At 45.6% G+C, this 20,911-nt stretch overlaps 1 protein-coding gene across 1 annotated transcript; it reads right to left on the bottom strand.

Annotated features, from left to right (window-relative positions):
- Nucleotides 1-3,971: 3,971 nt before the first annotated feature.
- Nucleotides 3,972-20,658, bottom strand: SARS1 (seryl-tRNA synthetase 1). The gene is made up of 11 exons (XM_057724433.1): nucleotides 20,404-20,658; nucleotides 14,644-14,714; nucleotides 11,681-11,761; nucleotides 10,562-10,720; nucleotides 9,454-9,597; nucleotides 8,550-8,705; nucleotides 6,687-6,908; nucleotides 5,977-6,106; nucleotides 5,552-5,709; nucleotides 4,696-4,825; nucleotides 3,972-4,363 (listed from the first exon to the last, which is right to left on the bottom strand). Exons 1-11 carry the CDS (start codon nucleotides 20,537-20,539, stop codon nucleotides 4,206-4,208), a joined length of 1,545 nt encoding a protein of 514 aa, XP_057580416.1. The 5' UTR covers nucleotides 20,540-20,658; the 3' UTR covers nucleotides 3,972-4,205.
- Between the last annotated feature and the right edge of the window lie 253 nt (nucleotides 20,659-20,911).

The following is a 20,911-nucleotide window of genomic DNA, read 5'->3' as shown; positions in this document are numbered from 1 at the left end:
CCCATTTCTCTAGCCCCAACTCAACATCCCCTCCACCCTCTCTATTTCAGCTCTTCAGGCCTTCTTCCTGCTCCCTCATGCTGTTCCCTCTGTCCGGAACATTCCACCTTCCCTCTGAGGGGGTGGGGACTAGGAGGGCTGGAATGTTGATGAGGTAGCAGAACCTACAAGTGTCCAGGCTTTATTTTTCTTTCAGGGAAAGGAGCTAGTTGGGATCGTAATTTGACAGCAGAGGCTGGAGCGCAGGAAGGCTGTTTTAAGATGGGGAAGCTAAGCAGGTTGGTAGTTGAAGGGAATGGGGGGGGAGGGGAGGCACGGGAGAGGGGAGGGAGGTTGAAGAGAATGCTGGCTGAAGAACGGGGACTCAGGGACTCCGAACGGCGGTGAGATCCAGGGCACAAGCACACAAGGGCTGGTTGTGGAGAAAGAATAGAAAAAAAATTTTTTCCTTGAGACAAGATGGAAGGCCAAAAGGATGAATGCTGTTCTAAACTGGAGCTCAATTCTTCCCTTCCTTTAGGGAGAAAAAAGAAAAGAAAAAGAAAAAGAAAAGTCTCCCTGAAGGGTCTCACCATCTTATCAGTAATTTACACCTCAGTGAAAACAATTTTCCAGACCATTTCTGACAGCAGGTTTGTGCAGGGGGAGGGAAGCCCTGCTCCAAGGGAAGGACCCTACCGCTCTCCAAAATGCAGGGCTCTGCAGCCAACCAATTAGAACAGCAGGAGAGAGGAACTTCCCTTCTAGAAAAAAGGGGTTTTCTCAGAATCAGAGGTCGCTGGGACCCCCTACCTCTGCCCGCAGGTCCGGGGACTTAGAGGTTGAGAACTGGCAAGGCTGGCGTCCGGTCTCCTCCTTTCCGCAGACGGGGAGCCGCACTTGCTGGGGTTCTGCAACAGGAACCTGCCTGCCGCACCCCCGCCCCCGTGGCTGGGGAGGGCGGGTTCTTAAAAGGGCAACGTCAGAGGCGGCTGTGTCAGCACCATCAGGACCTCCCCCGTTGGAGATGCAGGGTGGCGCCCCCTTTTGTGTGTGTCTGGGAGGAGCTCCAGGGGAACCCCTTGCTGGGAGGTGACTGGGGAGTGGAGCAGGCCCTCATCCTGACACAGGCTCTGACTTGCAGCACATTTCTCTGGGGCCCGCCCCAGCTCTGCCTGTCAGACTCATCCTGGGAGTGCAGCCAGGGCTGTCCCAGGCCCCCAGAGGGAGGTATGGGGAGAGGAGGCGTTCTCAGGACCCTGGGTAAACCGGAACCGCTTCAGGGAAGGAAAAGCAGGACGGGTCACAGGGAAAGTGTCCGTTCCCAGGGGCGATTTCACCATTGGCGGTACTTGGCTGATAAACCAAACTTCCCAGCAGACTGTGAGCTCGGGCAGGCCCCTTGGTCTCATATTGGGTCCCCACAGTTGCCTGACTCTTTATAGAGATTTCTCTCTGGAAGTCTGGCTTCTAGTTGTCTCTCTCTTGCTAGAGAGGCCTGGTGGCTCCTCTTTTGCCTGAGGCACCCAGACCTGCATCTTGGTCCCTGGGTGTGGGAACCATCGGTTGGTGAGAGACCCAGGGCTCTGACTCACTGCCCTGTGCCTGCGGGGATTGCTTGTTGAGGTAACCTGGGTAGCTGTGGTTGCCGATGGGGCAGGTCAAGGTGCCAGGGATGAGGGCATCAGCCATGGGTTGCGGAGGCAACTGCCAGGGTGGAATCAAGATTATCTGGGCCCATTCCCAGTGCTCAGCTTCCAGGCCAGCTGGCCTATCCTAAACAAGGCTCACTTCAGCCCCATCCCACTAGCCCAGGGAGGGGAGGGATGGAGTCTCGTTTTCAGCTCACTGGAGGAAGGCCAGCCACACCTTTCCCGATGACTGAGAGTTCCTTGAGAGCGAGGACAGTGTCCCATTCTTTCTGTAACCCCTGCTCCCATGCGCACCTAGCACAGGGCAAGCACTCAGTACATGAGTGCCTATGTACCTATGTGTGTCTCCTGCTTGTGTGTTCCCGACCCCACAGGGGATCTCAGCCATGGGATTATCCTTTCCTTCACCATTACTATTTTTCTGTCCTGCGGCTTCAGGAAGAAGGGAGTATAGACTTTCAGCTAACAGAATGGTTGGTCCACACAGCAGCTCTTCTCTGGGCCTCCACTCACTCCTTTTCACTAGGCAGGCTCCCAAGCCAGCCCACACACTGACCAGCCGCAGGGCAGGTAGGGAAGGCTGGCACAGGGAGCTGGACTGTCAGCAGCACAGGGCAGGGGACTCTGTGTAAAGCAGCAGGGAGTCCAGGTCCCAGGTGCTACCAGGTCCAGAAAACTAATCAGGTAAGAAGAAGGCAGGTCAGCTGGAGGGGGCGGGGCCGGGGGTGGTGCAGGAGCCAGGCCTGGGCCCCCAGGGGATCAGAGCCCCGGATTCTGTCCTCCCACAGTGCTTTCAGAGCCACAGAGAAAAGCAGTGCCTCCTGGTGGAAGGTGGGTCACAGGCACTAGCAGCCAAGAGGGTGGGGGTGGGGAGCAGAGGAGGCAGCTGTGGTGATCACTAAGGCTAGATGGGGATGTCCAGGGCCATGTGCGTTTCTAACCCCAAAGTCCAATGAGCTTTTCAAACAGGAAAGAGCGGTGTGTGGTAGCGACCAAAACCAGCCTCCTGCTCACCATGTAAACTGCCTTTCTTCAAATCTAGCAGTTGAGGCTACAGGAATGTGAATAGCTTGTCCTTCCAAGTATATGGGAACAGCTTGCTCTTTTGTTCTCTTGCCCTGGCTTTGTTCTCCCAGAGCTGGGGCACTGGCTACAGTAGAGGTGGGCCTGTGGGGCTGCCTGTGACAAAAGAGCCACTGCGGTCACCCTTTCAGGTGCCCCAGTTTTGACAGGGTTTCCCAGTAGCAAGATTCATGGGATCAGCCCAAGCCCCCAGTAGAAAACCTAGCACATGGCCTCTTTCCTGGGTGCTAAGCAAGCTCCAGCAGGCTTGGGGAACTTGCTGCTTAGGGACTAAGGAAGATGAAATAAAGCTCCTAAGTTACAGGCCAGTTCAGAGTCCTGTCCTCATCCTTCCAAAGAAACACAGCAAGCATCAAGCCCTGCTGAGGAGTCAGGACTCCTGGCTTCCACGCGGCCATGTTTTCTCATCTCCCTTACCCATCTTGTACTGTCTTCCCTATGATGGAAGAGGTATAATCGTGGCCCCACCCTCCTGTCTGGGACTGTCACAAAGATAAAAGAGATCATCTACAGGAAGTATTTTAGGCTCCTAGGGGAGGAGCACTAAACTAAAGGAAGGTGTTATTAAAGTAAAGTGTTTGTAGATTGCAGATGAAAGGCAGCAGGTAAATAAAGAGCCTAAACATCATCCTCCCCAGAGAAAGGGTGAACTGGCTGTTAGGGCAACAGTGGGAGCTCCAGAGAAAGGATTAAAACCTTGTTCCCACTAGCCCCCCGCCCTGCGGGCTGTATCGATCCTCTGCAGTTGCAGCAACAAGCTGTCAGGCAGTTGGTCTCCCATCTGGGGATGACTGGAAAGAGAGAAGCAGCTGTGAAAAAGGCCCTGCCTCATGCTTGTGAATCTAGGGTGGTTTTTTTTTTTTGGATTAAATATAGTCTCATCTACCCTGATGTCTCACCGCCTCCCTCCCTCTCCATGGAGCCCTTCCTAGGGGACAGAAGTGCTGTGAAGCTTTTTATATCAACTCAGGTCTCTAAGCTGGTCGTCTACCAAACTGCTTTAACAAAGCAGAAGCAAATTTACAAAGGAGGATTCTGCTCTTGCCCTGCCAGCCTGTGTGCCTAAGACTCAAAGTTTTCACTTTCCCCTTGGGCCTTTACTAAATCTCCCCCTGCCTTCACCTACCTTCTCAAAGGCTCAGTTTGCTAAATGGAACAACCTGATATAGCAGGAAAAGCAGAAGTGAATATGGTTCCAGGAAGAACTGTCAGAGACAGGGTTCAAGCCCTGCACAGAAGACTGAGGAAGAGCCCTGGTCCCCCTCGGAGATGCTTTATTACATGGTTTCATCAGTCACGGCTGACTGGATCCTATGCCCGAGCGAGAAAAGAGGAACATTGCATTGTACATGGCAGACGGTTCCCCTTTTAGCAGTGTAGTCAGACGGGGTGGGCGATGTGTGCGTGCTTGGCTTCCCTGCCTGTGGGCAGGCTCTGAGATTGCAGCTGACGGAAACGTGAAGCCTGGCAAAGTGGGAGAGAGAGGAATGTTCAGGAATCAGTGACCTCCATGTTCTGCAGCTGGTTTTCCAGGCCAACACCTCTCGCTGCCCCTTTCTTTTTGCTGCCCTCATGCTGCTTCTTCTGCTTCTTCGACGGCTCCTGGTCAATGGGTGCGGGCTTCACAAAGGGAATCAGTTCTTGGAGACCTGAAAGGGAAGAGCCGGCAGAATAACCCATCATTCCTCAGGAGTCAAAGCCCAGGGACCTCTGGGGAAAGTTTCACAAGACAAAGGCAGCACTGCTTTCATTTATGCCTTTATTTCCCCGCCTGAATTTTAGCCTCATTTAAATAGAATATCATACCTGTACTGGCTACTTTTCAACCTTGCCCCTTGCAATGCCCAGCACCAGAGGACAGGCAGAGTTTTGGGGACCGTGTACGAACAAGAGAAGTTCGTGCATTCTGAAAGGGGCGTACTATCTAGAAGAGCAGGAAGACAGACAAGAGGAAGAAGATGGGCTGGGCTGGGAGTTTCACCTGGCGGCATGAAGTCCTTCAATTTCTCAGGCACAAGGATGCCCTTCTCTGTCTGGTAGTTCTCTAGGATGGCACAGATAGTGCGAGTCGTGGCGCACATTGTGGCATTGAGCATGTGGACAAACTCCACCTGTGAAGACAGGGTCCCCAGAGGGATCAGTTACACTTAAGCCCTAGCTGGTCTTACTGATGACCAGGAACCATGCACTCAGCCAGACTCCCCCAACTGCAACTATCCAAATACAAATCCAAAATCAAATAAAAAAACAGGTTCTACCCACTAATGATCTCTAAACCTTAAATTCTGTGTGTATTTACTGCTTATTAGGTAACTCCAGGAAGATTCTTCAGGTCTCCATGAGTGACAAGCGGTAGGTCCCAGTATTTTGAGGAGAGTTGGGCCCTTTGAGGGAAGGAAGAGACTACCCAGTGGTCTCTCCTTTTAGCCCCTTTCAAGTCCCTGACCTGGAAAAGATTAGGGCCTGAAAATTGGGTTTGAAGAGACAAGCTTACAACCCAGACCTTCTCGGGTGAGAAGAGGGAAGACATTGCCTCCAACTTGTTCTGGGTGGACAAACGGGGATTACTTTTTATCTGGAGTTATGGAAAACAAAGCCAAGAGGAGAAAGGCTAGAATTACCTTGTAGAATAGAGCTAGATTCAGGTTTCTATCTAAAAGGACTCAGTCCTGATTCAGTAAAGTCATTTTCAGATTCCCTTTTTGGCCTAGAAAGGGGCTTGAGAAACTCAGATTTTCCCATGATGCTGAGAAATAATGTCCTCCAAGGGCTGAGAAGTAAGATAGATCTACTCTGCGCTGAAGGCCCTGCCTCCTGCCTCCCCAGGGGCCGTCTACCTTGTCCATCATCTTCTTGGTTTGCCCATATCGAATTCGGAGCCGGCGAGCCTGATAGTCCGTGCAGTTAGAACAGGAGACTAACTCACGGAAGGCTCCTGAGCCCGGAAACCAGGCCTCCAGGTCAAGCTTCTTACTGGCAGCGTGATTCAAAGAACCTGCAAGGAAAAACCCCTAGAATTCATGAAGGAGGGATGGTATTTCAGAAGGCTAACCTTTAGCAAATCTGAAGAATTCTTTAATTCACATCTTATCCCCAGAAGGGAAATCACACCCAGATATTCTTATCACCAAAAACTCCCAAGGGAGAAGACTGTGATATTTTAATTAATGTGGCCAATTAACTGGATTGTGAGCTATTTCTTTGTGTGGCAGCTCAACTGGGCAGGTGGTGTTTGTGGGATGCAGGGAAGGGAGGCCAATACCTGAGACAATATTCACGATGTGGTAAGGGATCCCCAAAGACTGGTAGAACTCCTCTGCGGTAGCGATCATCTCCTCAAACATCTCCCAGGACTTGTTGTCATGTGGCGATGAGTAGACAAACTGTTCAATCTGCAAAGAGGGACCCAAGGGGACAGTGACAATGGGACAGGGTGAATAAACTAAACACTGAAGTGGGAGATATCCTAGCACTGAGGACCTATTCCCACTCCCCTGGCAGTCAGGCGGGGCTGGGGCCCCTGGCGAGAAATCGGGGCTGGACTGGCCGGCTGGGGCTGCAGCAAGGACACAGGCTTGTGCAGATAGCGTCCCGTGTACCTGCCAGGTACTGTTCTAAGTAATTTCCACATGGTCACTGGTTTCATTCTCATGGTAGCCTAATGGGGTGCGTACTACTAGTATCTTCCTTTTACAGGGGAGGAAATAGCACGGAGAGGTTAAGCAAATTGTTCCGTGTTACACAGCAGTAAGTGGTAGAGTTGGCCTTTGGACTCAGGCAGCCTGGTTCCAGAGTCCATGCTCTAGCCGCTCGACCACGCGCTTCTTAGGCTCTTCCCTAGAAACACGGATGGAAGCAACGAGAGGAAAGACAGGAGCTGGGGTGAGCCTGAGCGACACAGATCCTACCTTTTCTATAACCGCCCTGGACAGAGACAAGGGCCCCATTCCTCACCCTGACCTGTCTACTCACCTTCTCAAACTGATGGACTCGAAAGATGCCACGGGTGTCACGGCCGTGGGAGCCCACCTCCTGGCGAAAGCAGGTGGACAGGCCAGCATACTTGATTGGCAAATCCTCCGGCCGAAGCCACTCGTCCCGGTGGAGAGCGGCAATGGGCTGTTCGGAGGTAGCAATCAGATATTTCTCCTCATAGGTGCTGTCATCAGACTTTTCACTGCCTTTGCCAATTACCTGTCGGAGCAGGGTAATGTTTAATAGTTAAGAGTGAGGGAGGAGGACCTCAGCTGGAGCAAGAAACCACAGAGAAGGTCTGAGTGACGGGAGAAGAATTTTCTTCAATCCCTGCCTAGAAGTGAGCAGGGGATGCTAAAAAGACAAGGGAGGGTATAGGACAGTCCAAAATGGGGTCCCTACGAGAGATCAAAGAAATGCAAATTAAAAAAAGATAAAATATTCTGATTTTTTTTTTAACCTGTACCATGCGGCTTGTGGGATCTCAGTTCCCTGACCAGGGATTGTACCCATGCCCCCTGCAGTGGAAGCATGGAGCCCTAACCACTGGACCACCAGGGAATTCCCTCTGATACTATTTTTACTGTATCTAATAAATGAAACACTTCTAAAGTGATGTATACTGGCCAATGACGGCAGGCGTGCAATAAAACCTGAGCTGGGGGACGTCACTGGTGGTCCAGTGGTTAAGACTCTGTGCTCCCCATGCAGAGGGCCCGGGTTCAATCCCTGGTCCAGGAACTAGATCCAGTGTGCTGCAACAAAGAGCCTGTGTGCTGCAACTAAGACCTGGCACAGCAAAAAAACCCAAAAAAACCTTGTAGCAATATAAATTAATCCATGTGACAAATATTTGTGAGGCATTTAGTAAGAGCCAAGTCCTTTTTGCCAATGCTGGGCAAAAGGAGACAGTTTTTGCTCTCTTGGTGCTTATGGCTTAGTTTAGGGTTATAACCCTTGAAGAATCGCATCACTTTGGTGTCCAGCTGAAGAAACTAACTGAAAAGAAAAAAAAAAGTTATAAGCAAGACAAAGTTCACTGTAACATTACTTATTGACAGCGAAGAAGGGAAGGCCCCTAAATATTCAACAGGGGAAAAGCTGGGTAGTCTACATCCATGCCATGTAATATTATGTAACCATTAAGAAATGATGATTAGGAAGACCATGTAGTAACACTGAAAAATGCTTTTGATATAATGTGAAGTAAAAAGGCAATCCATATATACTGTGATTAGAAGTATGAGAAAATGCTATATATATGAAAAAAGCCCCCAAAAGAATACTAAAAATGACAATTGTATTAGATAATGGGATAGAAGATGATTTCCCGTGACCACTTCCAAATTTTCTGTCATGTGGTATTATTTTAATTAAAAAAAAAGAAAAAAAAAAAAAAAAAAGAGGAGAGGAAACTTCCTCCGGGCCAGTGTTTGGAAACCTGGAAACGTACCTTGCTACCTAACAGTGGCAATTTAGCCCCGTGTGAGGCTATTCACATACAACAGAAAACAACAGAGCTCGCGGTCTAATACGGCATAGCCACTAGCCGCACACAGCTATTTAAATTAAATTAGGGACCTCCTTGGTGGCGCAGTAGCTGAGGATCCGCCTGCCAATGCTCTATGTCTGCGCTGTCCAAATGGTAGCCACTAGTCACATGTGACCATTTAAATTAACATTAATAGAGATTAAAACTGTACTTTGTCAGCTGTACTAGCCACGTTTTAAGTGCTCAACAGCCATGATATAGAACATTTCATCATCGCAAAAAGTTCTGCTGGATAGCACTGCTGTGTCTTTGAAGCTAAACTTCATACCTTAAGGAGTCATCCTGCTACACTGCCCCAGGCTACTCACCTTATAAAGTTCTTCATCAAACTGGCTGAGCTGTGCCACTTCCTGCATGACCTCCTTCCTCATGAAGAAGGGGGTATAAATGGGAGTGTAGCCCCGACTTCCCAAGGTGCGAAGGGCAAACTGGATGAGTGCCTGTTCCAGGAACACCAGGACCCCCTAAAGGAGCAGAGACACAGCACTGTGTGATTGGGTTCTGCCGCCATCACGTTCATCTGCTAGTAATCATACCCAGAGGCAACTGGGGAGCACACAGGAGGCCACGAAGACCATGGATCCCAACAACTGACTCAAGAGGCTCTTTCTTAACCAATGCCCAGCATATCAACTGAAGAGCATTCCCTTTAAGACATCAAATCAACGAAAAAGGATTATTCACCCAGGATGCATGGGAGAGTTTTCTTCTGCTAATTCTTAAAACACTGGACTTATTTGTATATGCAGAGCATAACTATATGGACAGTATTTCCAAAATTACTTTACTATGTCCTTCTGGAAGGCTTCCCTGAATGCATCTGCCCTCTGTCCCAGCTGATCTGGGTTTGTTACTTCTGCCTACCCGTTCCCATAGCACCCTGGGTTACTCCCACCACAGCACTTATCACAGGGGGTTTTTGACTCTTTGTTACTTGTCTGACTGTCCAATTACACTGAGCTCCTTAAAGGCAGGGACTGTTCTAATTCAATCGGCGACACATATATTCATTATGGAGGATCACTTAGTTGGCTTTTGTTCTAGGGAATCCTGATAAGTACTCTCCTGCCTTAGAAAGAGAATTGCATCTAATTGCCAGTAAGTCTGCAGTAGAAAGGCAGATCTGTGGGCCTCTTTAAGTGGGCTGTGTGTTCTGCACTTCCCCCCCCAGTTCTTTCTTTATAACCAACCTCATTGGTTGCCAACTCTTACCTTCAGGAAGTACCCTCGACTCCCAGCCACCACGGCCCCCTTTTCGCCTTCAAAGCCATCTACCATCACCACCAGGTCCACGTGAGAGTACTTCTTCCTGACTGTACAATCACCCCAAATCCTCTCTACTTTGTTGTCGGCATCCTAAGGAAACAAGACCAGCAGAGAAAGACACATGAGCTCTGAATTCTACAACTTCCATCTTTCCAAACCTATTCTAAGAACAACCTAGAGCTTTGTAAAGTCACTGCTTAATTCAAACACTAGTTTTGCCCCTTGTGTACAGAGACTAGAGGAGGAAATGTGCTAGAGAATTTGTGCTCAACAGAGAAATAATACTTTGTAAATTCCTAGAAGCAATTCTAGCCATGGAACTGAAATCATGATTTTTTAAAAGATCTGTAGTATTCTCTTGTTTTTTTACCCTTTTAAATGACTTCTTGAAAATCCTATACAGGGAAAACCCTTCCCTGGACAATCCTCCACATTGCCTGGGGTACAGAGGAGAATGCAGATTTTTTTTTTCTAGGCTCTCATTGGTCCCAGGGCCACACAAGGGCGGGCTCGGGGCCCTGACCTCTCGAGTCTGCCACCCCAGCCCTCAGTGAGTTTAACGTGCGTTCACCAGGGAATGAATGAAAGAGGCACAGATGGGCCCTGCCACGGCTGGGGTGTCAGGGAACAAAGCCTGGGCTCAGAGCAGCTTTGTGCTGGGGAAGCTCCCACTCAGCAGGAAACTTTTATCATGCAGATTTCCCTTCAACCTGCAGCTTCTCAGCAGGGTGTGGGTGAGGGGTGAGGTTGATTTTGCAGATCCCTCCCACAAGACAGGCTGCTACCATGGGCAACACGCAGTAGAGGACAGCAGCCCGATTTAGAAGAGATTTCTGTGCCAGGAGTCTCCACCTACCTGCTGTCTCTGCTACTTCCCAATCAGGCAGGGATCTGACTCTTTCAATTCTCAATTGGTGGGCAGAGCAAATACACAAAGAGCCTGCTTCTATTACACAGAGAGTGCCAGGCTTTCACTGTCCTCCTCCCACCCCGCCCCCTTCCCAAAGGAGAGGGGCGACCGCAGGCAGCCGCTTGCTGTGGCACTGGAGCCTACCTCATCATTGCTGATGGGCACAGAGGGGTGCAGAAGGTTCCCAATCTCACGAAGATTCTCAAACCGCTCTGCTTCCAGCTTTATCCGCTCGGCATCACACTTCAGGATGGATTCGTCGATGAGGAGTCGCACTTTTTTGAGCTGTGAGACTTCCAGGCTCTGTAGATGAGCAAGGCCAAGCCCGTCCAAGGCCACAGTAAGTCAAGGAAAGAGCAGGAAAAAGATTCTGTTGCCCCAACCCTGTGTGCTCTAATGACAGCTCTTGTGATAGCATTTTAAGAATCGACACTGCAGGCTTTCAAAGAACTGTTATTTCACACAGGAATGTATACAATCTTGCCCAATAAATCTGTTGGCATTTTCTTTCAGGGTGCCTAAGACAGAGATGGATAAATGCTGGCCACTCCTCTTGTTCCTGTATATCGCAGGAGTGTTAATACCATAGCTCTTCTAAGAGCTCTTTCCCTTAACTTGCACTTTCTGATATTCCTGATTAAACCAACTCAGCATGCTATCATATACTACATTTAACTGTTCTCTAGGAGGATTATAAATTTATTAGGAGCAAGAGACCTTGTCTTAACCTTATTTTGTATTCCTTACTGCAGGTGTTTCAAACTATACTCTGATTTCCTGGCCGGACCCTTACCAGGTAGGGCAGGTCAGGAATAGCACCCCCAAGCGAGCCCTTCAAGCACAGCAACTTTGCTTTTTTGTGTTTATGCTCTTGCTCTGCTTTTGTGTTGCAGGTTTTAAGAAAGGGTTCAGTGACTAAAAAATTTGAAAATTACTGCTCTAGACCCATTGTAGTGAATATTTACTGCATTACAATAAATTGAAAAATTTCTGACTCTGTGGACATGGAGTTATATAAACCAAACATAGTTCAATTCCTTTTTTCTATTCTTCCTACTCTTGGCTTCCCCACTCTCCTGTCTCCGTCTCTGCTGTCTAATATTCAAGGATAGAGATTAACAAGAGTGGATGGGGACATTTCCCAGTGGCAGAAATTCAAGGATGCCACCATGCTGTGGGAGCAGAATGTCAGGATTCCTTGTCTAGGAACAAAGTTAAGATAAAAGAACAGAAATCCCAACCTAGAAAAGGACAATAACTTACATTTAAAGCATCTGCAGTGAGGTCATTGAGATTTAATGCATCTTCCGGAATGGACTCATCCTTCCCCATCAGCTCTTTTTTCTATAAGAAAGAAAAAACAAACAAACAACAACAACAACAAAAACGTAATTAATTCTAAAAGAAAATTTCTGACAGTTTTATAAGTACACACCAAACTAATCAACTAATCACATAACTTTCTACATAACTTAGTCTCTAAAAGATGCAACACATGGGAGAAAAATTAGTAAGTTAGAAGCATGAAGTCAAGGTTTCAAGTCCTTGTCCTGCCACGTTCTAGCTTTCTGATCCTGGACAGATCAATTAACCCATCAGAGGGTTGACACCATGAGGAAGTCAAGAAGAAAAATGTCTGATGTGGACATACAACATTATGGCCCCAAGAACGTGTGAAAACACTCAGTGCTGGTCAGGAGCCAGCGTGCGGCAGATGCCTGTGTGTCAACTTGTTAATCTCTATCTACCTGCTAAGAATAAACACAACCCTCAGGCCTGAGGCTAAGGGGAAAATGGATGGGATAATGCAATATTAGGAAGCCAAAGAAACACAATTTTTGAGGGAAAAAGGCACAGAATTCAGAACTAAGTTTAGAGCAATCAATACAACTTGGCAAAGTAAGAAGGGTATACCCAGGACTAGATTTTTTTCCCTTCCGGTTTCTCTCCTCATCCTTCTTTATAATATTCTGCCAAATCATCATTTCTAATCCTTGCCCAGAGCCAAGGAGAAGATAATTTTAAGAGTTAAATTCTTCCTAAATTACAAGTAGATAAAGAATATTATCAAAGGCCGTTATAACAAGACGCGTAAGACTGCAGCAAAACACATATAAAAATAAGCTGAGAAGAATTAGGGTCTGCTTTGTAAGTATAAATAAAATAATACATAGAAACCATGTTCATTGCTCTAAAGATTTATTAGACATTCCACACATCAAATTGAGACGTCAGGATTCTGATCAAAACCCAACTCACACCCTTCAGTGATTCAAGCAAAATCATCTTTAAAAGCTGCAAAAGTCTGACAATATCAGAATGAGTCTTGATAAGAACAAGCATAGACTACTGAGGTAGGAAAAAATGGCCTAAATCTCAAGATGTTCCATTGGTAGCCAAGATAGCTGAGGCCCCCTTGCTCTCTGATAATCCCTCAGGGCAGCAAATTCAAGCTCTGAGTTCAAGTTCTAGCTCTGCAGCTAACTTACGCTATGATCTTAGATTAGCCCCTTAATTTCCTAAGCCTCTTTACCCTTTTAAATAGGGGTAACAAATGTACTACTTACACTCCAGGTTTAGGGCAAAGATCAAAATCAAAATGAGATGTTACATGAAAAGGTTTTGAATGCTTTCAAGTGCTATACAAATTAAAGCACTGCTAGTGCTGTTTCAATGGACAGCAAGAGAGAACACTCCTTGAAGGGCCAGCAGTCAAGGGATCTAAGAATGTGAATGCAAATGAAAACACTCCCATCTTCTTGCTAAGAAAAATACTTGGCTGTACATATGCCCCAAAAAACACTCAAGCAGAAGTACACATGGAAATAACATAATTACGGGGCCTCTGACATGCAACTGACACAGTGTCAAGAGTCCCATAGGAAGAAAACTGTATGATTATCATCGATACCAATTTCTACAGTCTGGGACATGCTGAAAGTGTAACAAAATAGTGGTAAAGAGAAGGATGCAGAATATCATGAAGGATAACGCACTAGAATCCAAGGGAATCTTTTCATTGTGGTCCTTCCTGGCTCAGGTTCCTAAATTTCATAATTTTGGGGTTTATTTTAGAGGTATACAACTTAAAAACGAGACAGATTGTAGGGTGCATTTAACATGTTTTTTAAAAAATGATTAAGGGGCTAAAAGGGTATTTTTGAAGAAAGATTAAAAACATGAACTAATGTGGTTACCAAGGTAAAGCTGAGCTGAAACTTAACATTCTTCTAGGACAGGAAGGATGAAGGCCGGTAACTACTTGCCATCCATTGTTACTCTCAATTGCTAAATGACTACAGTGTTCTAGGCACTGTAGTTATTCAGATTTTCTATATTAAAAATTTTTAGTTCTCACAGTTGTATTCTAAAGGTTAGTGTTAGAATTGTCATTTCACAGGCAAGAAAACTGAGGCTCAGAAGTTAACTTGCCTGAAGTCACATAATCAAAATTCTAGGATTTGCACTCAATATCTGTGTTCTTTCAATTAAACAGCATGACTACACTGCGATAGAGAATCTGAAATCTACCAAAGGAAAACCTTTCTGACACTGTAGGTTGAGCTCAAGAAATAACTGAAAGGGATTGCGGGTGGAATTCATATTATTAAGAACAGAATAGACAATGAGTGACTTGTGTGGCAAGAATCTTATCTTACAACAGACTGAATGTTTGTGTCCCCCAAAATTCTTCTTTGAAACCTAACCCCCAATGTGACAGTATTTGGAGGTGGGGGTCTTTCAGAGGTGATGAGGTCAGGAGGGCAGAGCCCTCGTGAATGGGATTCGTGCCCTTATGAAAGAGACGCCAGAGAGCTCCCTTGCTCCTTCCACCATGAGGACACAGCAAGAAGACTGTCTACGAACCAGGAAGTGAGCCCTCATCAACCTGCTGGTGCCTTGATCTTGGACATCGCAGCCTCCAGAACTGTGAGAAATAAATTTCTGTTGCTTATTAGCCACCCAGTCTGCGGTATTCTGTTACAGCGGCTGAAATGGACTAAAACATACCTGCAGACAGAAGAAAGATGGACTCACTGATCTTTGAAAATGCCTCTTAGTTCCCTCCCTGCTTTCCTCTCTTTCTTTTTAAAATAACTTTCCCCCTTTGGTAAGAAATCCAGTAGCTCACAGAATCAAACACTAAGTTAGACATTATGTATTAACTAAGAGTAAGATTAAATACCTCTGCTCAAGCTCTCAAGGCTATAACTCAGTTCTCTTACCTTCATTTTCTCTCCGATTGTCTTGCTGCATAGGTTCTTCAGCTTGTTCAAGTTGTCTGCCCGAAATCTGCCTAAAAATAAAGAATCCAAGAATAAACCAAAGATAGGCACATAATTAAGATACCTCCTTCCTAATCATGGCTCCTTAGGACTGATCTCAGCCCAAGGCCAAAATGTAGGCAGAGCTAAAGGATCTGCCTCATGAAGTTGTGAAATCCTATAGCTTTAGAGGCCCAAATTTAGATGGCATATATTGGTGATTACAATAGGATCTCCCAGCATTTGGTGACAATGAAAAGGCCATTCTGGGACTGAAATTAAAAGGTATCATAACCTGGATGATACCACCATAGATGGAGTAACACATCTGAGAAACCTGGAAAATACTTATGTAACTATAACCTGTTCAATTATCTTAAACTTCATTTAAAGAAACTATGTGGTATCTAGTTTCTAGATACCTAGAAAAAAGGCAGTCTAGTTTCTATTCCCATGAACTTGGTTGCTACACCTCTATGCTAGAAACAGTTAATGTTATTTCCTTTGCTTTGATACAACGCTCATCTGGCAGCCTTGAGAAGAATTCAATTTCTTACACTTTGGTTTCTTTGGGGGAAGACAGTGCACTAGTCAGCTTGCATAGGTATTCCGGCCCAAACTAATATCTTGGTACTGTGATTCATCAGTCTAACCTTGATTAGCAAAAGCTGGACCTCTTGAATCTAAGCTTTAGCCACAATATGGTAAAAATCAACGTTTGGAAAGGCAAAATGGTGACTAGAGATGAGACAGCACCTAGATCTGGCTATTCTTTAGTTTTGCCAAACTTTAAACTTAAACTAAACTTCAGCACAAACTATATAATTATTGATATTTTCTCATTCACTTATTCACACTGATTACAGAGATGGAGAACAGATTACTAGTCGCCAGGGGTTAGACGGGGCAGGGGAAAGGGAACGGACTACAGGGGCATGAGAGCAAAAGGGATCTCTGTGGTGATGGAACATTTCCGTATTTTGAGTGTGTCACTGGTTACACAAATCTACACATGCGATAAAATCACACAGAACTACAGGCACACACACATGAGTGCATGTAAAACTGGTGAAATCTGAATAACGCCTGTGGATGGCAGCAATGTCAAGTTCTTGGTTTTGGTTTTTTTTTTTTTTATAGATTAAGTGACCTATATATTTTCTCTATGGATTTTACTGTAGACTTTTTTTTTTTTTTTGGCTCTTTATTGGAATATAATTGCTTTACACTCTTGTACCAGTTTTTGAGGTACGCCAAAGTCAATCAGCTGTATTTATACACATATCCCCATATTCCCTCCCTCCTGCGACTCCCCCCCCCACCCTCCCCGTCCCGGCCCTCTAAGGCATCACCCATCATGGAGTTGATCTCCCTTTGTTATACAGCAACTTCCCACTGGCTATCTATTTTACAGTTGGTAGTGTATATATATGTCTATGCTACTCTCTCACTTCATCTCAGCTTCCCCTTCATCCCCCGCCCTCAAGTTCTTGGTTTTGATATTGTACCAGTTACATTAGATGTTAACACTGGGGCAAACTGGGTGAAGGATCTCTTGTGCTATTTCTGTAACTTTCTGTAAATCTATATCTACTTATAAGTTTAAAAAAAATTATTTAGTCCCACTTATGGGCAAGGCTCTATGCTAAATGTTGGCAATATTAAAGAAAACACTGTACTAAGTGCTGGGAAATATAAGAAAAACATGACAATTAAAAAACAATATAACAGTGCTGAATGTTTCAATCAGTGAATATAGCATATTTCTTCATTATCTTTAATGTCTCCTAGAAATGTTCTGTAGTTTTCAGTGTAGGGATCTTGAAGGTCGTTTATTAAATATATTTGTAGGCATCAGATGCTTTTTAATTGTTACTTGTATATAAAAATAGCATTGATTCTGTATATTGTATACAGTCATCTTGCTAAATTTATTTAATATTAATAGTTCAGATTCTGCACATACAATCAAGTCATCCGCAAATAATGACAGATGATAGCTTTACTTCTGTTCCAATCTTTTGTTTCTTTCTCTTGTCTTATTTCATACTGTTCAGAACCTCCTACATGATGTTGATTAGAAGTAGTGATAGCAGACATCCTTGTCTTGTTCACAGCCTTAGGAGAAAAGCATTCAATATTTCATCATTAAGAATAATGTCGGCTATGGATTTTTTATAAATACCTACTATTAGATTAAGGAAGTTCCCTTCTTTTCCTAGCTTGCTGTATTTTATAATGAGCAAATAATTTCCACATTAAAAAAATGACCTTGACCCCCATCTCACAGCATATACCAAAATCAATGTGAGATAAATCATCTACCTGAATGTGAAAGATAAAGTAGTAAAACTTCTAGAAAAAAAATGGAGAATCTTTTCAGTACTTTGGGATATGAAAAGATTTCCTAACCAGAACATAAGCAGCACAGATTACATAAGAAAAAAAAAATCAATAAATTAGACATTATTAAAATTAAGGATTTCTGTTCATTAAAAGACAGTGAAAAGACACAGACTGGGAGAAAATATCTGCATTATATGTAATCTACAACACCTTGTATATAGAATAAAAAATTTCTATAAAATAAGAAAAAGACAGTCAAATAAAAATGGTCAGCAGGCTTGAACAGACACCTTCCCAAATAGGCTGTCCAAATGCTAACAAGTACTATATGAAATGGTGCTCAATATTTTTAGTTATCAGGAAAATGTAAATTAAAACCACAATGAGATACCATTATATATCCACCAGAATGGCTAAAATTAAAAAGACTGCCGATATCAAGGTCAAGGTTGTAGAGCAAATGGAGCTCTTATATATTGCTGATGGGAGTATCAATTACCACAACCACTTTGGAAAACTATCAGGAAACATCTACTAACTCTAAACATGTGCCTACCCTATGACCTAGCAATTCCACTCCTAGGTACATACCCAACAGAAATGAGTGCTTATGTCCACCAAAAGACACAAGGTTCATAGCACATTATTCATAGTAACCTTAAACTGGTAACAATCCAAATGTCCATCAACAAAATTGGTTGGTATGTTTACATATATGGAGTACTACACAGCAATGAAAAAGAACCAACCACTGCTACACATAATAACATGGAATAATCTTACAGACATAATTTTGAAAGAAAGAGGTCACATGCAAAATTGTATACTATATAAGTCCATTTGTATGAAGTTCAAAATCAGGCAAAAGTAATTCATGGTGATAGAGGACAGAATACTGTTTTTTTGGAGGGGGCAAGTGACAGTGAAGGGGCATGAGGGAGCCTGCCAGGGGGAATGCAAACATCTTAGCTCTTGATCTGAAGGGTAGTTACATGGGTGTATAGTTTGTAAAATTCATCAAGCTGCACATTAAGATTTGTGCACTTTACTGAAATCACTGAATACATTATGTCTCAATGAGCTTTAAAAGGTTGTATAAAAAATAATATAAATGCCACAACAGAAATATATAAGATAGTTTATGGATCACATGTCCTAGGTGTGACCCTGGACTGACTGAGACTGGGGTGAAAGGAAGCAATTAGAAAGTTATTCCAATGATAAGGGGCTGGTTCAAGGTGTGTGCAATAGGGTTAAGAGGAAATAACTTTAACTGATAATTCCTGTAGTTAGTGGCAGATTTCAAGATACATGGAAACCTACTGACTTTGGAAGTAGGCGAGACAAATGCTTATTTTACACCCAAATGTGTCCTCATTATATTACTCTGAATTAAAAGAAGAAATCATAGTTCGAATCCTTGAAGTTAGAAGAGCTGTGGTAAACTCCGATGTGGTGCTTTGATTGCAAGGCGTATCAGACTCCTGTGTTCTACACAGAGCCCTAGACCTTCCAGGTCTACAGGCAGACATATAGGTATAGTTGTAACGGAGGGCCTTATGAAGCTTGCTGTGTCCTCAGTCAACGAACATGATTTGAGTTCTTAATGTGGCTCTGGGCTGCAACTCCTTGTTGCAGCTAATGATAGAAGAACGCTAACCTCTGATCAAAGGTTCGGATGTAAAAGAATCTTGAAACAAGGTCTGTGAATGTCCACCTTAAGCAGCCAGCAATAGGAAAAATCATTAACTCCCTTAGTTGCAAAGAGAATGTTGGTTAGGGATGTCAAGTAGAAAAGAATCAAATCAATAGATATGTTGAAAATAAACTACATCAACTGCTTTTCATACGGAATAGCAAAGTGCCCTGAACACAGAAGATATTCATGACTTCAATAAACCTTTGTCAAGCCCTTACCAAGAACCAGGTGCAGTGCCAGGTACTGGGATTATATGTACACACATGTATATGTATATCATGTATGTATATGTATATCCTGGGTACTACCACACAGATGAATAAAACAACCTTGTCCCTGAAGAATTCATCCCCTCACCACAAACCCACTCCTCAGGTAAAAGAAAGAAATTCCCACAGACCTGTACATTATACTCAAGGGACTAGGTAACACATTCAAATTCATGGCTAGACTGAAACAAAAATCTGATACTTCTGACTCAGTAAAACAGTGTCCAGTCTAGTTTTTTCCCTCCCATTTAATTCCATTGGAAATCAAAACTTCAGATTCAGATTCAGGTGGTGAGATCTCACAGTCAAACAAACCACTGGACTTGACTGTGATGTACAGAAGCAGCAGACAACCTGAGCTAAACAGATATTCTCCTGGTACCCAACACCCTCATGTTACCAACTCTTCCTTTGACTTCTTCCCTCCAGAGATGACACATATATTTAGGAAAAACAACTTTCCTAAGAGAAATCCACCACATTTTTGGACAGCGACTGCCTTTGCGGTGCGCTGTCATAAACCTGGGTCTCAGCTGGTTGCAGACCTATTGCATCAGACAGAATAAATCACGTGTTTGACAGCATCCGGCCAATTAGTGACTACTCCAGCTAGTCTAGGCAGAGATTGATAGGCAGAGGGTTCTACGGTTTTATTTAGCCTCATGAAAGACGCCCGGTCCAGTTCCAGGTTCCAACCCAACTCTGCCAATGTCTTTCCCGGAAAACTTGCACAAATCACAATTAGAGAGCCTCAATAACTATAAGCTTTTTCTTGCTTCACCACACCCCTCTGCCCATCTCTGATCTACCACGCAAGGCTATTCTCGGTTCTTAAAGGTCTGCGCACAGTTCAGGGGGATGGCCTTCCCAAAAGCTCTGAGATCACTGTTTTTAGCCAGGAGCGGCCTCCACAGCCCCAAAATGCTTCCAATATGGACGGAGTGAACCTACAGAACCAGCAGATGTGACTCAGTCAGGTTGGAACCTTTGATTCCAACAAGATAGAGGGAGACCACTCTGGCCTTGCTCAAGATGAGAAAAAGACAGGAGGCGATCAAAATTAAGTGTGAGGAAAGGGGAACCTCCCCCTCCCGCCCCGGCTTTCTTCTGGCGACCCTTGCGGCCGGAAGACTTGACAGCTCCCGATGCGCATGCGCGATGCTCCTTTCCTAGCCTCACTGGGAGCGACCGGCGCCCAGCGCGTCAGGGAATGAGGTCACGCGGCCCGGCCGGAGGGGGAAAGCGGCGCGGTCCGGCTCCCCGGGTGTGTTTTAGGGGACAGGGAGAGCTTCGGAGCCACCGCACCCTGGGAAGGGGTCTTACGAAGGGTGGAAGCTCAGGACGGGTAACGAGACCCGAGAAGTTGGGGTTAGGATCCGGAGGTACTCCGCGCGTCCCGGTACTTACATCGTCGCCACTCGCTGTCCGCCTTCACCAGCTGGTCCACCAGTCCCGGGTCCTTGAAGCGCTTCTCCTGCGACTCTCGGATGAGGGATGGGTCCCCCCCTTTATCCACCCGAAACAAATCCAGATCCAGCACCATCGTTCCTTCTCCCGGGCCAACCCTAAGGGAAGTGAGATTCGCCCCGCACAGCAGCCAGCCTGTGACTGCGGCACTGCACCGGCGCGCTGACCCGCCCTCCCCGCGCAGGCGCGGCGGGAGTGCGCAAGCGCCCCACCTCTGGCCGGAAGCGGCTGTGTAGGAGGCGGGGCCGCGGAGAGGTGGGGGGGGAGCAAGGGGGGCGAGGAGGGGAGGGGGCCCAGGGGGGTGCGGGCGGGCGTGGGCCTCCCGGCCTGTGTTCAAGTCCGGCCCGCGAGCGGGTTCTGCCTCCTCGCGTGCCTTCTCCCCAGCTCTGCCTGCTTCTGTAGGGGCTCTAATTGTCCCATAGAAGAAAAATGTAGTGCCTGTTTCCTT

Source organism: Hippopotamus amphibius, chromosome 1 (genome assembly GCF_030028045.1).
Source record: "Hippopotamus amphibius kiboko isolate mHipAmp2 chromosome 1, mHipAmp2.hap2, whole genome shotgun sequence".
Classification (NCBI taxonomy): Eukaryota; Metazoa; Chordata; class Mammalia; order Artiodactyla; family Hippopotamidae; genus Hippopotamus; species Hippopotamus amphibius.
The sequence above is the reverse complement of the archived record's forward strand: the minus strand, read 5'-3'. Positions and strand labels throughout refer to the sequence as shown.

Coding starts and splice junctions, on each gene's coding strand:
- SARS1 (XM_057724433.1), bottom strand. CDS start 20,539: ATGGTGCTGGATCTGGATTTGTTTCGGGTGGATAAAGGGGGGGACCCA. Junction 14,715..20,403: donor GGACAGCGAGTGGCGACGAT/GTAAGTACCGGG, acceptor CTTTATTTTTAG/GCAGATTTCGGGCAGACAAC. Junction 6,909..8,549: donor TTGATGAAGAACTTTATAAG/GTGAGTAGCCTG, acceptor CTGCTCCGACAG/GTAATTGGCAAAGGCAGTGA.